This window comes from Sceloporus occidentalis, unplaced genomic scaffold, assembly GCF_023333645.1.
Source record: "Sceloporus occidentalis isolate IW3139 unplaced genomic scaffold, rSceOcc1.0.p SCAF_192, whole genome shotgun sequence".
Taxonomy (NCBI): domain Eukaryota; kingdom Metazoa; phylum Chordata; class Lepidosauria; order Squamata; family Phrynosomatidae; genus Sceloporus; species Sceloporus occidentalis.
This window is the reverse complement of record NW_028317172.1, coordinates 1,331,774-1,347,592: the sequence shown is the minus strand read 5'-3', so window position 1 is coordinate 1,347,592 and position 15,819 is coordinate 1,331,774. Positions and strand designations below refer to the sequence as shown.

Here is a 15,819-nt window from a genome sequence, read left to right as displayed (position 1 = left end):
AATTAGAGCATGCCTAACCTAGTTCTTGATATCTTAACGGATGTATTAGGTTTCCCTAAAATATAGATTTGCTATTGCCATATCATATAATTGTTCTCTGTGCTGTAAATGAAAAGATTAAACATGGACTCCTGAGAACTTGAGAATAAAATAATTATTGGTTACATTATTGTATTGAAGCAGTAAATACCCAACTGTGTGTTCAAATTTCACAGTGTCTTGATAATGATTACATAAAAAGGTATGGCTAGTAGAGGATCGTGGGATATCTACTTAAACAACTAGAGATTTTCTGGTTGTTTCTGGCAGTTGTAAGCTGATTACAACCGAACAACAAACCCCTTTCTGTGTGCATACAATCCAAGAACAACAGCCGAGGCAAGGAAAGCAGAATGACAAAGGAAGTTTGCAAATCCTTGAGCAGATGGCAGCATTCTTTCCAAAAATGTTCTATTAAACGGTAGTGCTGGAACATCCTTAATAGAGAAGAGATTTGAATTATTGAAAGTATGATACTACAACACAACACATCTGGATTAATGTACCTCAATAATAATAATAATACTTAAATGTTTTAAGATATATAGCTTGGGGATATGAAAGAAACCTTCGAATATATAAAGGGATTCGGAATGGTACAACAAGAGGTCACAATCTAAAACTAAAAGGTCAGAGGCTTCGATGTTTGTGCGAGAAAGTATTTTTTATTTTCATTGACAGGGCGATGGATAAGTAGAATGACCTGCCAGCGTACATAGCAGAATTTAATACAATTCTATATTAAATTATATGACTTTTGTGCTGCATGAGACCTACCTCTGATTCAGGCTCAGGCATCCATATTTCACTTTCTGGAATTAGTCCCATCTGGCACATTATCTGCAATCAGGAAGTGGAGATATTTACTCTTATGCAAGCAAGCACAAAATTTAAGCAAGCAATTATTAAAAAATATCCAGAGGGTTGTAGTAACGTGAAACATAATTAGTGATTTATTGCTAAATATCTGTGGTAAATTAAATATGTTAATCTTATTGTGCCTAAGGTATATTTACACTCTGTCTAGATATTTCAACAATTACACAGCACTATACACAGTATTTTTACCATAAATTTATTCTTTATGTATTCTTAATGACAGCCTAATTCACCCATTTTTGTATGAGTTATTTTTATTATTGTTTATTGTTTTATATAACACCATCATATTCTGCATCACTATACAATTGTTAAACATGAAATTAAAAGGAGTAAAAAAATAACCATTCAGAAACAAGAAGTAAGGAGAGCCCTGCTCAGACGAGCTTACAATCTAGGAGTTGGGGTATTTTACACAAGTGGTAAAAGTGCCACTGTAGGAAAGGACCAGCCACACTAGTATAAGTATTGTCCAAAGGCAGGCGAGGAACTAGGAAAGGTGAGCTAAAGGAAGATGGGAGGAAGGGCGTTAACCCATAAGATGTAAGCTTCCATACAGAAGTGGGTTTTAAGGGATTTTTTAAAGAATCGAAGGCAGGGGGGAAGTCGGATAGGTCACAGGAGGGCATTCCAGAGGAGAGGGTCATCTCATGAGAAATCTTCCAAGCATACATAACAAACGAGCAGATATAGGGCGCAACATCAGGAATAGAAATCACCAAGTGTATGCGTCTATCCCCCCAAAAAAAAAATAAAATAAAAAAAAAAATAAAAAAAAAATAAAAAAAAAATCGCATTTTATTGATTCACAAGGACTTCATAAAAAATGAGAACAGCGTCTCATTTCGTCCATACCAGACTTAATCATAGATAGACAGAGGGAAATCCGTTTGGGGTTGCACCAGGACTGCTGACTCTGCTAACTTACAACACGCGGGTAAGAAGCCCTTACCATCTGGTTGTCAATTTGTATTTACAAATTAGTGAAGAGCAGGAAGACCAGCTTCCTGTCGTGTTTTAAGACAGACTGGATATGGGGTGGTAAATGAGAGGCCAGAGTCAGGGGTGACACCAAGGAAATGAGCGTGAGGGGAGATTATTTCAGTTTTGGAAAAGTTGAGTTTTAGAAATTGTGAAGATATCCAGTTAGAGACATAGGCAAGGCAGATAGGAAGGGAGAGAGATCAAGAGAGGAAAGGTAGATCAGGGTGTCATCCGCATATAGGTGGTATTGAAAGTCAAAGGCTGAGATTAGTTTGCCAAGTGAGGTAGTGTAAAGTGAGAATAGAATTGTGCCTATAACTGAGGCTTGGGGTACACCAACTGAGAGGGGAAGAGGAGGCGAAGTGTTCCTGGAGAGGGAGCCGCTGAAGGAATGATCAGAAAGGTAGAATGAGAACCAGGAGACAGCAGTGTCACGGAGACCAAGATAGTGAAGGGTTTGAACTACAGCATGGTCCACGGTGTCAAAAGCAGCAGAAAGGTCAGCACAGAGTAGGTCATTAGTAATTTTTGTAAGAGTGATTTCCGTAAAATGTCAAGTTGTATAGTATTGGCCGAGCACCTTGTGCTTGTTTGGGGTAATCTATGTGCCACCTGCGTTTGGGTTACTGTAATACTGGGCCTTCTGACAGAGATCAACCTTTTTTATTGGAGATGCCAATCTAATTTAGTCCAACAGTTATCAATGCATTTTGGACATTCCAGGAGAATAATATGAAGAGAAAATAAGTCATAAAATGTGACCATAATTGCACATACTAAATTCTACCAACTGCTAGTGCTAATGTATACAAACTTTGCAGTGAAAAGTCTAAACAATGAACAGGTTGTTGTTCCACTTTGTGGAATCCTAAGAAGATCTTCATCCTTTCCTCTGAAGGTTTAATCACATAAAACGGCAACAACGTATCAGTGCTTGCTTTAGTATCACATGGCAATAAAATGTGCCATCAATTAAGCAAAATAGTTTAATCTCTGGGAAGGTTGGGGATTCAACATTACTAGGAATGATGTTTCTATTGAAATGTTTAGTTAGAAAAAGTGTTACATTCAGCATTGGGGAAGGATCTTTGATGTTTCACTGTGACAGATGAACACTAGTGAACAGTTACAACAGTATTTTATTGTATTCTAGGTACATACATTGCTCACAGCAGGCCTGGGCTGGCCATCTGATACACCATCCTTACTACAGTGTCCACCAACTGGGCTGCATGAATGAGATGAATAAAAACATAGTGTGCGGCTGGGCGTATCCAGCCAGGGCCCACATGTACATCATTTGGCCTTTCAGTGCCAGAGCTACTTAGTTATCCCCTGTATGGTCATGACTCGTGACCCATGATATACGCTGCCAAAGCCTCATCCAACATAATGTGTAGGGTCCGAGTAGGGGGACCCTATTCTAACCCGTATCATAGCTAGATGATAATTGCTGCTTCAGATAGAGCTGTCTCTACATTTCATTCCAATTAACTGCTTCAGCCCTAATGGAATAAGAGATTGAGACAAACATATCAACCCAAACACACAGAGAGGAGACAGAGAAATCATAAGTTTCTGCAATGTCCTCGAAATTGCCCGATATATGTTTTGTTAATAGCATGCAGTCATCCACCAATGTTCTATTGTTTTGTGGTTGAATTAGGATTGCAATTGATTGTAATTGATAATTATTCATGTAAGTTTCTATTTTTTCACAACCCCGAGAGCCAACACCCGTTACAGTATTCTTGTTTTCCTACCTCCCTGGCTGCTCGTTCTCCGGCCTGCACAGCACCTTCCATGTATCCACTCCACTGTGTAGCAGTCTCAGTCCCAGCAAAGTATATCTTCCCCACAGGCTGTCGAATGACACTTTGGACATATGACAAGATTTAAGTAACAGGCAAAATGAAAATAACAAATATAAATAAAGAGTATTTTGTCTAACAGTGGTACTTGAGTTTAAAATGTAAAAAACTTAATTTTTTTAAGATTTTAAGTTTTTTCACATCAGCCACATACTTGGCAGAAGGCACATTTGTTAGGTACAGTCAAATCTGAGTAAAACTCCAAAAAAACAAAAATTGAAGTTAACTAAGGTTATGCTCAGCATCAGTTTATTTCTTCTTGGTTTGGGATATTGTGAGAACTAAGCTGCTGACTGCTCAAACTACAAGTGAAAAGCGTAAGCCTGGATGCTTACTTTTGCTTATGGCACCTTGGTCTGCTCCGCTGTTTCTTGTTATATGTATTTAACACACGAAACTTCTTTTACTTTGGCTTAAATCTAAATGAAAATAACTTTTTCATGTGTTCAATTAGGACATCCTGAATCTAGTAATTGGAAGAATGTATAAGTGTTATGCCAAACTTTGTGAAGTTGCAGAAAGAATGAAAGTATATGTAAATGGAACCCAAAATGAGGACAGCAAATTCGAGGGGTTAAATATAAGACTACCTGCTTCACCATACCCACATATTTGATACTTATATTGAAAAATTTGATACATATTTGAAAAATATTTGTCATCTTACCTTCCATACTGAGTCATAATTCCTGGGGGGAAATAAACAGTATAACATCCCCCTGAGTATTCTTCTTCACACCAGTTCTTCTCTTCGTAATGTACTGGCTGGCAATTAATCATGGAAACAATCAATATCATTATTAATATTATAAAAGGTATTTTCAAACCACATTTCTGAAAAAACAGTGACAATTGAATATAAAAAGCACAACAATATCTTACATGCAATGCTTCTTCTGTATCCAGTGCTTTGGCAAAGTGTTCACAAATTTTTCTCTTTCTAAAATTGATAATAAATATGTCACCATATCTTTTTACATACTGTGTATGACAGCTTTAAGCAACTCAGTGCCAGAGCTGCAGCTTGTCCCAAAGGGGATTTAACTTTATTTGTAGCAGGTTTAATGAATGCATATTGAAGTACTTTAATGTGCATTTTTGTTGATGAGGCAGTCTGGAACTGTCCCTTTAATTGCAATGATGAATGTACATACAAACTGATAACACAAGTAATGCTGTATTATTTAGACAAACATACCTATCTTCCTTGCTAAGGTTTGTCAGAGCAGAGGCTTTTCTGGACAGAATGAAACTAAACAGAAACAAAAAATGCATTAAAACAATGAACTATAACATAGTGTGGAACACAGAAACTGAGTGCTGTTTGTATGAGAAATATTAGAGGGCAAACAATGAAACCATTGTGTTTTGTAAAGAAACACTCATTGAACACATGGTCCTAAATACTAGTCAACATTTGGTCTTTGTACTGTTTTGACAAGTAATAAATACTCTATGTGTTTGCAAGTTATTGTAAAATAATAAATCATCTGCTCTTTTCTATAGTGTTTTCTATAGGGTTAAGTACAATCCCATAGACCTTATGAAATAACATTTCATTTTGGAAAGTGAATTGGTTACAAAAAAAGCAATTTAAACCTTAATCACCGCGAAAATCCTTGCAACCCTTACCGATCGAATTTCTTTTGTAATGTCTATTTAAAGGAATTGTTAAAATAACGTAGTGATATTTTGCAGCCAGAATAGTGGATATTCTCCATAAATATATTAACTTTCAATGTACATTTATTATGTAGGCAGTGGGCAAAATGCTTCTTAAATGGATAAACTGAGAATCCAAAATCAAGTGAAATGGGATAGAGTGAATTACTGTACTGTACAAAGGAACTTGATCCTCCTCAACCCCATCATGCACAATACACTTACAATCATTACTAATGAAGATAAAATTAATTTCCTTACCCCATAATGGCAGGGACAGACCCATCAGGCTTGGTATCATCTAATGTGATCTCAACTGGGGAATTTTCATCCTCAATAAACATTGCTCCACAGTAACCTATTAACAAAAAAACTACATATGTAAGTATATTTTACAAGAGAAACAAAAGGCAGGGGCTCACTAAGGTGGGCGCAGCGGGTGCACAGAGAGTATGAGCTGTTTTAAAGACAGGGCTCTGAGCAAGATCAAGTGGGAAAGGGAGGGAGAGTGGAACAAGAAGGGGGAGAGAGTATGTGCGTATGTATGTGTGTTTGGTTTTAAAGTGAGTGTGTGTTACCGGAAGGGGTAGAGTTTGTTTGCTAGTGTATGGTGTGTGAGTATACGTTGTTACCATGTGTGTGGGTGGGTGTTAGTTAATGAGTGTCTGTGTGTCAGCATATGGTGCTAGAGTGTTAGGGGTGAGCCTAGGGTTAGTGGCTCGAGGGAGAGAAGGAAAAATGTGTGTGTATGTGTGCAAGTGTAGGATGTTAGAGTGAGTGGGTGTGTTATTATGTGCATGTATTTTTGTTGTAGGCTCACCCTTGCATCAAGGTGATATGAGTTAAAAAAGCAAGCAAGCAATTAACCTGGGAGTTGCAAATCACAACTTAAGTTTATTTCACTTTGCAGCACCAGGATATGAAACAGACACAAAAAAAAAAAAAAGATAACCTAATAATCAAGGTGTGGAGGTAGAAGAGAGGGGGTTAAATAAGCCTAGTGGGGTATACAGTATCTCACAAAAGTGAGTACACCTCTGGTGAGGGGTACACCAGGTGAGGGGTACAAAGACAAGTGTGTCTTGCCTACGCAGTCAAGCATGGTGGTGGGAGTGTCATGGTCTGGGCCTGCATGAGTGCTGCCGGCACTGGGGAGCTACAGTTCATTGAGGGAACCATACATGACAACATCTACTGTGACATACTTAAGCAGCGCATGATCCCCTCCCTTCGGAGACTGGGCCGCAGGGCAGTATTCCAACATAATAATGACCCCAAACACACCTCCAAGACGACCACTGCCTTGCTAAAGAAGCTGAGGGCAAAAGGTGCTGGACTTGCCAAGCATGTCTCCAGACCTAAACCCTATTGAGCATCGGTGGGGCATCCTCAAATGGAAGGTGGGAGAGCACAAGGTCTCTAACATCCACCAGCTCTGTGATGTCGTCATGGAGGAGTGGAAGAGGACTCCAGTGGCAACCTGTGAAGCTCTGGTGAAGTCCATGCCCAATAGGGTTAAGGTAGTGCTGGAAAATAATGGTGGCCACACAAAATATTGACACTTTGGGCCCATGTACTCACTTTTGTTGCCACGGTTTAGACATTAATGGCTATGTGTTGAGTTATTTTTAAGGGAACATCAAATTTACACTGTTATACAGGCTGTACCCTCACTACTTTACATTGTAGCAGAATGTCATTTCTTCAGTGTTGTCAGATGAAAATATATAATAAAATATTTACAAAAATGTGAGGGGTGTACTCACTTTTGTGAGATACTGTCTATCCCATGTTTACCCCCACCTGCTCAACAAAATGTATAACAAATTTGGTGCCCTGTAGGATGTTAAAAATAAAATAATCAACCCTTGCAGGGCCAAAAAATACCAATACCAAAAAAGGAAGTCACAATGGAAAATGGGAGATGGAGAATGAGATGGATAGAGAAGAATGCAAGAAGCGGAAGGGAATCACATGCTCTTATTACTTACCTTTCTTCCTCCAAAAGGCTTCTTTGTAGTACATCATACATTTAATCACAGATCCCATAGGAAGACGGTGGATCAACTGGTTTCTGGCTGCTGGTAGCTCTGGTTTATAGTGAATTTTTGCAGTAAGACTTGGTGGTATAGCGCTGATAACATACTTTCCCTGTTAAAAAAGTAAATCACTTTCTATTACAAAACAAGTAAAAGAAATTTGTCTCATGTTATAATTACAACTTGCACAAAACTTGCACAAAAAATGGAAAGCGCAGCTGAAGAAACAAATGATCATCTATTAGCTACATTAGATTTGTATTATGAAGTTACTAGCGTATACGCACGTCATTAAAATGACATGCCAAAAATAATAATTGAAGGAAGATTGCGATTGTAGATTACTGGTTGGCCTCTCTAACCTCTTTGCCTACAGACTGTAAATAACTCTCCCCCGTTAAGCTTTCCATATATAACTGGTACTATCACCATTTTTGCTAGCTCTAAGCCTGGTGATTCATGACCCCCTAACTGCTCTACTCCCATTTCTACTCTTCAAACTAAATAAGTGTTTTTTCCTTTGCATAATTTGTCTATAAGTGCACGTCACATCACATCAGATAAACGACAACCCTCAATTAACTACAATTAAAAAATTTTTTTTTTACTTACTTCCACTCTCGTTGCCTTTTACTTCATGACTGAGACAGTAAGACCCTGTTGGAGAAGACAGGGGCAGAGGTGGAGACAAAACAATGCTCTGCCAGAAGCGAAATAGAGCATGTAAGTCACCCCTGGTGCTTTCTAAGTGGAAGGTGATCTGTGCCATCCTGGGCTGGCCTGGCTTGGCTCTTTGGCCTTGCCCAGAATAAAGTTTAGAGGGAAGTTTGGCTGGGCTGAGCCAGGCCTGCGGGAGGGGATTTAAAACATTAAATCCTTCTTAGGAACTCCTAAATCCTCCTTGTATGGAGAGTGGGATCTGTGTGCATATATACACTCACTGGCCACTTTTTTAGGTACACCTTGCTAGTACCGGGTTGGACCCCCTTTTGCCTTGAGAACTGCCTTCATTCTTCGTGGCATACTTTCTACAAGGTGCTGGAAACACTCCTCAGAGATTTTGGTCCATATGGACACAATGGCCTTACGCAGTTGCTGCAGATTTGTCGGCTGCACATCCATGATGCAAATCTCCTGTTTCATCACATCCCAAATGTACCTTGTTCTGCCATGATCCCAACATTTAAGCCTCAGCCCCTAACATCATCTCCTCTTGTGTCAACAAAGGAATTGCCAGATGCCCTTACGGTATCTTGCTCTGTTTGGCCACTGGACTAGCACAGTGTCTGGTGCAGACAAAAAGGATCCACATACTGCCACAAGTAGCTCGGACTTGGCTTGGCTGAAATTGTGTAGTGAAAGTTGCAGCACATGCCTCGGTCCTACCCTCTGTATGAGCCCCAATATGGAGTGAAATGTTACCAAGCTTTCCACCAGGTTTAATTTTTTATACACACTCCTTTTTGTTTTATAAATACAATAAAAGTGTTTGAAATAATCATTATTCATCATTCAAATTCACCAAAATGTACCTTATAGATTTCACGGTTTAGGGTTTCCACAATTACTTTGTCACCAGATTGGTCAAGTCTAACAACTGGCCGGGCTAATTTAACTCGATCTTGAAGACGTTCCATTATTTTCTCACTTATCTGGCCAGAACCTCCAACAAACTTCCTTTCCTGAGATCAGGGACAGATAATTAAATATCATATGCATCAGTAATCTGGCACTTTACAGAGTTGCAATATTCCATTATATTTATCAAAAGATAATCGTCTACAAGCCATGCATATTTCTGTCTTGATAAACAAAATATGCCTACCACAGAACAAAGTAACCAAATCGAAAAGTTTAAATTAAACCTATCTATGTCTGGTTGGAGGGGGAATGAATTGTAAATGTTGCACATTTCAGGTGAGGACATGTTAGTTTTCATTCAACTTGCCTAACATGCCCTTGCTTATAACTTGAAAAATGTAAAGTGCAAGGCACTACTGTGGACTTGCAAACAACTTGCATGTTAGTGAGTATGTGAGTTGTTTTGCGAGTGTCAGCATGAGAGGGAATCCCACCTCAGTCAAGTCTGATCTTGAAGTTAATCCTCAGATCGACTGACCACTGAAATCCTTGGGATTTTATATGTTTTATTTGGTAATACTGCTAATTATCAAAATAAGATGATTTTCTGGGACTTACACCATTATTGTCAACATAAGCAAATGTGTCTTAAGAGTGCACCAACACCTTATGAAGTACTGGGTATATTGTTCAGCAACACAAGCAATACCGCGCAAGCATGTGATGTGAAGGAAGACAGAATTTGTTGTCCCTCAATGAAAGATTATAACGGCACGCAAAGTGTGGGACACAGACTTTGAGGAAAATGTCCCGTGAGAGCAAATGAACATCTATCAGTTTGCCTGTTCTGTGAACTAAACATGGATTTATGTTCATTATATACTGTTGTATTTTTTCCATGTCAATATAGTGTTTTCATTTTCAAGGTATCTATTCTGCTATATTTCGCTCTTTTGTACTTACCTTTATCATTAAAACCACCACACTCACAGCACCGTAACATTTTGCCCGATTTATATTTTTTTGCCAGGAACATATGACACAAAAGCAGGCACTGATAGGTTGTTACCAAAGAAAATGAAAATGCTTCTTAAACCTTCCTGACGCTCTTATGTACTTAAATCTTCAGAAGAAATAATAAAATGACGAATGTGAAAAATGGACTCAGGTTTATTTGCCTAACATACTAGAAAGTGCAACTAATATTTTGTTGAATAGCACATTTCATATCAGAAAGGAAAAGAGAAAAACTGGATTACCTGACCTCCGTTGGTTACAGAAAAAATGCGAGATGTTCCCCCACAAAGCTTTATGTACCACAAAAACCAAAGTGCGGAAACCTGGTGTGGTTCGGAGGTGACATTCACATTCACAAAGAGTTGAGCGAACCTTTTAGCAGCCCTGAGAAAACAGATATAAAAAAGATCAAATAATATTAGTACATAACTTTTTTTTCATATATTTCATACACTATATAAACACATCACATTTCACCATAATAAATACATTCTGTTTTGATTATTGTGGGACAACAGATTATGAACATTTACGGAGATGCACACAATTTAGTACCAGCACATTCATTAATATTTGACCAACATGTTACCATAATGCCATATACAGTATGTAACATATTGAAGAACATGGTGATCTCTAAAGTTAAGGTAAGGAGATGTTACTTTGCTTAGAGGAGGGGTGGTAGAAAAGCGGAAGAGTATTGGTGCAGACATGGTAGAGGCTAATATATTGAATATAAGACAAGACCAAGCACAAATTAAGGTTTGAGGTTATTACAGAAATAAAATGATGGGCATACTGCATGGACATAATGGGTTCTTATCTGCTATGAAATTCTATGCTTCTTTCTTTGGCCAAGAAGCGACCAAGAGACACGATGCAATCTCAATAATAGGCCTACACAGAAAAACTTTAATATTGAAAAATACAATAGACATACTTACGTATCAGCAATTAGTTTTTTCCCTTATTGACAAAAACAAAGAATCTGCCATAGTCACATTATGAATAGAAATTACATCATGACATTATTATTTTAAGTTATAGGGCAGAGTTTTACCTTGTCCAGCAAACCTGGTCTATGAACTGCTGCATAGACATTTTGTCCCATTCTGCAGCATGAGGAGCTTTCCATGGGGCATCCACAGGGATCTGAAAAAGGAGACAAAGGCAGTCAATTTAAGGATCTATCATTAACAATTTGTGGTATATGAAATGTTATTATATATACAGTATATATATATATATATATATATATATACACACAATGTCAAAAAATCAGAGTATTGCAGAGTATGTGCCTTCAAATCCTCAAATAGGCACTTTCTACATGCTGCCCAAAATCCACAAGCCAGGCAACCCAGGACGGCCCATTATTACAGGTATGAGAACTCTTACTGAATCTATATCTGGCCTTATAGAAAACATTCTTAAGCCCCTAGTTATCAGCACTGAGAGCTTTATACAGGACACCACTGATTTTCTCAATAAACTGAGCCAAGTTAGTAACCTTCCTGCCAATACTATACTTGAAACCATGGATGTGGAGTCTCTATATAGCAACATCCCCCATAAAGATGGTATTGAGGCCTGCATCAAATTCCTCTCCTCCAGCAATTCCACACAAAAATATGATAGTGAAACCATCGCCAAGCTCATAGAATTTATACTGACACACAACTATTTCAAGTTCTATGACACTAACTACCTACAAATGACCGGGACAGCCATGGGCACCAAAATGTCACCGCAATATGCCAATCTTTTCATGGCTGACTTGGAACAGAGATTCCTAGCCACTCACCCCCACAAACCGCATAATTATTATCGTTACATCGACGACATCTTCATAATATGGACAGAAGGAGAAGAAAACCTTTTAAAATTCCACGAATCTTTTAATTAATTCCACCCATCTATAAAACTCAAAATGAATTTCTCAAAACACAGTGTGAGCTTCCTGGACTGCACTATAACTGTTACTTCTGGCTTTCTTCACTCTTCCGTGTATAGAAAACCCACAGACAGGTACAGCTACCTTCACAATTCAAGCTTTCATCCCAAACACACTAAACAAGGTGTCATTTACAGCCAAGCCGTAAGATACCACCGTATCTACTCGGACACTCAGGACAGAGACAAACACCTGGGCGCGCTGGCAGAGTCATTTCAGAAGAAGGGCTACAAGGAAAAAACTATATCCAAAAAAATTAAATCTGCTGTAAGAACACCACGGGAAAGGCTTCTAGAATACAAAAAAGGATAACACAAGCAGGATCCCTCTGGTAGTTACCTACAACCCAACTCTTGAGGAAATCCGCAAAATTATTAAAGACCCACAGCCGATATTCTCAGAAGACCCCATACTGAAAAAAATATTCCCTCAACCCCCAATACTGGCATTCAAACAACCACCAAACCTGAGGAAAAGATTTGTGCGCAGCAAACTGGCCCCAGAACAGGAGCATACACAGAATGTCACTGTACCATGCAACAAATCCCGCTGCAAACTTTGCCAACATATATGTGACAGCAACACAGCCAGTCACAACAACAAAACATACATCATCAAAGATTCTTACTCATGTGAATTGGCAAACGTGGTGTACATGATACAATGTTCTGCATGTGACAAAGGGTGCTACATTGGAGAAACTGGGCTTAAGCTGCACCTTAGAATGAACCTGCACCGAAGCTCCATCAAAAACCATGAGGAAGAAAAATATTGCACCCCGGTAGGACATCATTTCACACAGAACAATCACTCCACCCAAAACCTAAAAAGTACTCAAAGGAAATTTCAGAAACTCTCAGGAAAGAAAAACATTTGAGATGAAAATGATAACACATTTTAACACCATAAAAGAGGGACTTAATGTGGATTCTGGTTTCCTTACACACTACCAGAACTTCATATGAACTTCATCTAGTCATCCAATGTCTAATTCCTGTTATTATCGTTGATGTTTTACTGTGGTTATTGGTTTCCCTAAGTTTATTTGTTCTGTCCCTGGGTTATCTCTCTACCTCTCTGCATTTCTCACCTCCAGACCTATAATTTACGACACCCCACTCACCCCCCCTGCCTTCTCTTATACCATCACTTGTTTTAAGTTGTTACCTCTATCATGTTGATTAGTATTGCTTCGGACCTGATGAAGGGAGGATAACTCTCGAAAGCTTGTCTTTTAAATATTATGTTAGTCCAATAAAAAAAGGTATCACCGCATACTCTGCAATACTTTGATTTTCTGACATTGTGTCTATTGGACTAATACGGCTTCACCCTTTTACATTATATATAAATATATATATATATATATATATATATATATACACTGCTCAAAATAAAAAAGGGAATACAAAGAGTACACATCCTAGATCTGAATGAATGAACTAATCGTATGACATACTTTCGTCTTTACATAGTTGAATGTGCTGACAACAAAATCACACAAAAATTCTCAATGGAAATCAAATTTATCAACCCATGGAGGTCTGGATATGGAGTCACACTCAAAATCAAAATGGAAAACCACACTACAGGCTGATCCAACTTTTATGTAATGTCTTTAACACAAGTCACAATGAGGCTCAGTAGTGTGTGTGGCCTCCACGTGCCCGTATGACCTCCCTACAATGCCTGGGCATGCTCCTGATGAGGTTGCGGATGGTCTCCTGAGGGATGTCCTCCCAGACCTGGACTAAAGCAGCCGCCAACTCCTGGACAGTCTGTGGTGCAACGTAGCGTTGGTGGATGGAGCGAGACATGATGTCCCAGATGTGCTCAATCGGATTCAGGTCTGGGGAACGGGCGGGCCAGTCCATAGCATCAATGCCTTCCTCTTGCAGGAACTGCTGACACACTCCAGCCACATGAGGTCTAGCATTGTCTTGCATTAGGAGGAACCCAGGGCCAACCGCACCAGCATATGGTCTCACAAGGGGTCTGAGGATCTCATCTCGGTACCTAATGGCAGTCAGGCTACCTCTGGCAAGCACATAGAGGGCTGTGCGGTCCCCCAAAGAAATGCTACCCCACACCATTACTGACCCACCGCCAGTCATGCTGGAGGATGTTGCAGGCAGCATAACGTTCTCCACGGCGTCTCCAGACTCTGTCACGTCTGTCACATGTGTGAACCTGCTTTCATCTGTGGCTTTCATCGCCAGTGGCGGATATGCCAATCCTGGTGTTCTCTGGCAAATGCCAAACGTCCTGCACGGTGTTGGGCTGTAAGCACAACCCCCACCTGTGGACGTCGGGCCCTCATACCACCCTCATGGAGTCTGTTTCTGACCGTTTGAGTGGACACATGCACATTTGTGGCCTGCTGGAGGTCATTTTGCAGGGCTCTGGCAGTGATCCTCCTTGCACAAAGGTGGGGGTAGCGGTCCTGCTGCTGGGTTGTTGCCCTCCTACGGCCTCCTCCACGTCTCCTGATGTACTGGCCTGTCTCCTGTTAGCACCTCCATGCTCTGGATACTACGCTGACAGACACAGCAAACCTTCTTGCCACAGCTCGCATTGATGTGCCATCCTGGATGAGCTGCACTACCTGAGCCACTTGTGTGGGTTGTAGACTCCGTCTCATGCTACCACTAGAATGAAAGCACCGCCAGCATTCAAAAGTGACCAAAACATCAGCCAGGAAGCATAGGAACTGAGAAGTGGTCTGTGGTCCCCACCTGCAGAACCACTCCTTTATTGGGGATGTCTTGCTAATTGCATATAGATAGATCTCTGAGAATCTATCTGTATTATTCTGGTCTCTCTGTGCACTTCTACAAAAGGGCAAAACCACAGGGACAACCTCTCCTCTTGCCCTCTTGCAGAAGTTCACCGGGAAGCCATGCCCACAGAGGAAAGGACGAAGAAAGAAGACACAAGGAGCAGCTACGTAGAAAGAAGACAGAAGAATAAGAAGATGCAAGAGAAGAAGCAGTGGAGAAGGTAGGGGGACATTCAGAGAGAGTGTTAGTGTGAGAGAACGAAAATGAGAGTGAGAGAGTGGGTGAGAAAGCGCAAGTGAGAGTGAAAGAAGCAACAGGACTCAAACAAAAATTCTGAGCTGCTTTATTTTCATTTGTTTCATTGGGAGGTTTGTATGAATTTACAAAATTCGCAAATCTTGTTAATATATAGTGAAAATAATATAACTTCACTCACTAAATAAATAAGCAAAATCCACAAAAAAATCATACTTTTTTGTTTATTAACTTTTATTCCAGATTTCTCTCTTTGGGCTAACCATCAGCCAGGATGGAAACTATTTAGTGAGCGCTAACTATTGGGCAGTCTGGACTTCAATAATAAATTACTTTTGTAACATTTAGCTTGAGCTGGTTGGAAAGATTTTTTTAACCAACCCGAGATTAGTCTTACATGTACTTTCCAGATCGACTTTAAAGCCACTTCACCCAGTGCACAAAAAACAAACAAGGCTAGTAGCAGTAACCTGTTTTTTTGTCACATCCTCGGGTCCCGTCGCCGGTGAGAGAAGGGTCACCTGCTGTTCTCAGAAAACCGTCATCTTGAACAGCGGGCGACCCACCACTCGAGGCGCACGGATGCCCGAGTCACGCCGACCACCAGCGTGGGAGAAGGAGGGCCAGCTCGGGGAACAGAAGTTCCCGGAGTTCGTCACTTACCCATCTTCCGGTCGTCGGTCAGTCCTCCAGGCGCACGGCTGTGTTGCATGGCTGGAGCCAGGGAATTGACAGACAGCTGGGGGCTCGGTTATGAC

At 40.0% G+C, this 15,819-nt stretch overlaps 1 protein-coding gene across 1 annotated transcript in view; it reads right to left on the bottom strand.

Moving 5' to 3' along the window:
• Positions 1–320: 320 nt before the first annotated feature.
• The window catches only part of LOC149278377 (amine oxidase [flavin-containing]-like), a 48,531-nt gene continuing 33,032 nt past the window's right edge, over positions 321–15,819 (bottom strand). The window contains exons 5-15 of the mRNA XM_089502077.1: positions 11,133–11,224; positions 10,315–10,456; positions 9,007–9,156; positions 7,427–7,586; positions 5,697–5,793; positions 4,972–5,025; positions 4,656–4,713; positions 4,441–4,538; positions 3,666–3,777; positions 817–879; positions 321–476 (exon numbers count right to left, since the gene is read on the bottom strand). Of these exons, the coding sequence (XP_089358203.1) occupies positions 321–476; positions 817–879; positions 3,666–3,777; positions 4,441–4,538; positions 4,656–4,713; positions 4,972–5,025; positions 5,697–5,793; positions 7,427–7,586; positions 9,007–9,156; positions 10,315–10,456; positions 11,133–11,224 (1,182 nt within the window). The remainder of the gene's footprint in view (positions 477–816; positions 880–3,665; positions 3,778–4,440; positions 4,539–4,655; positions 4,714–4,971; positions 5,026–5,696; positions 5,794–7,426; positions 7,587–9,006; positions 9,157–10,314; positions 10,457–11,132; positions 11,225–15,819) is intronic.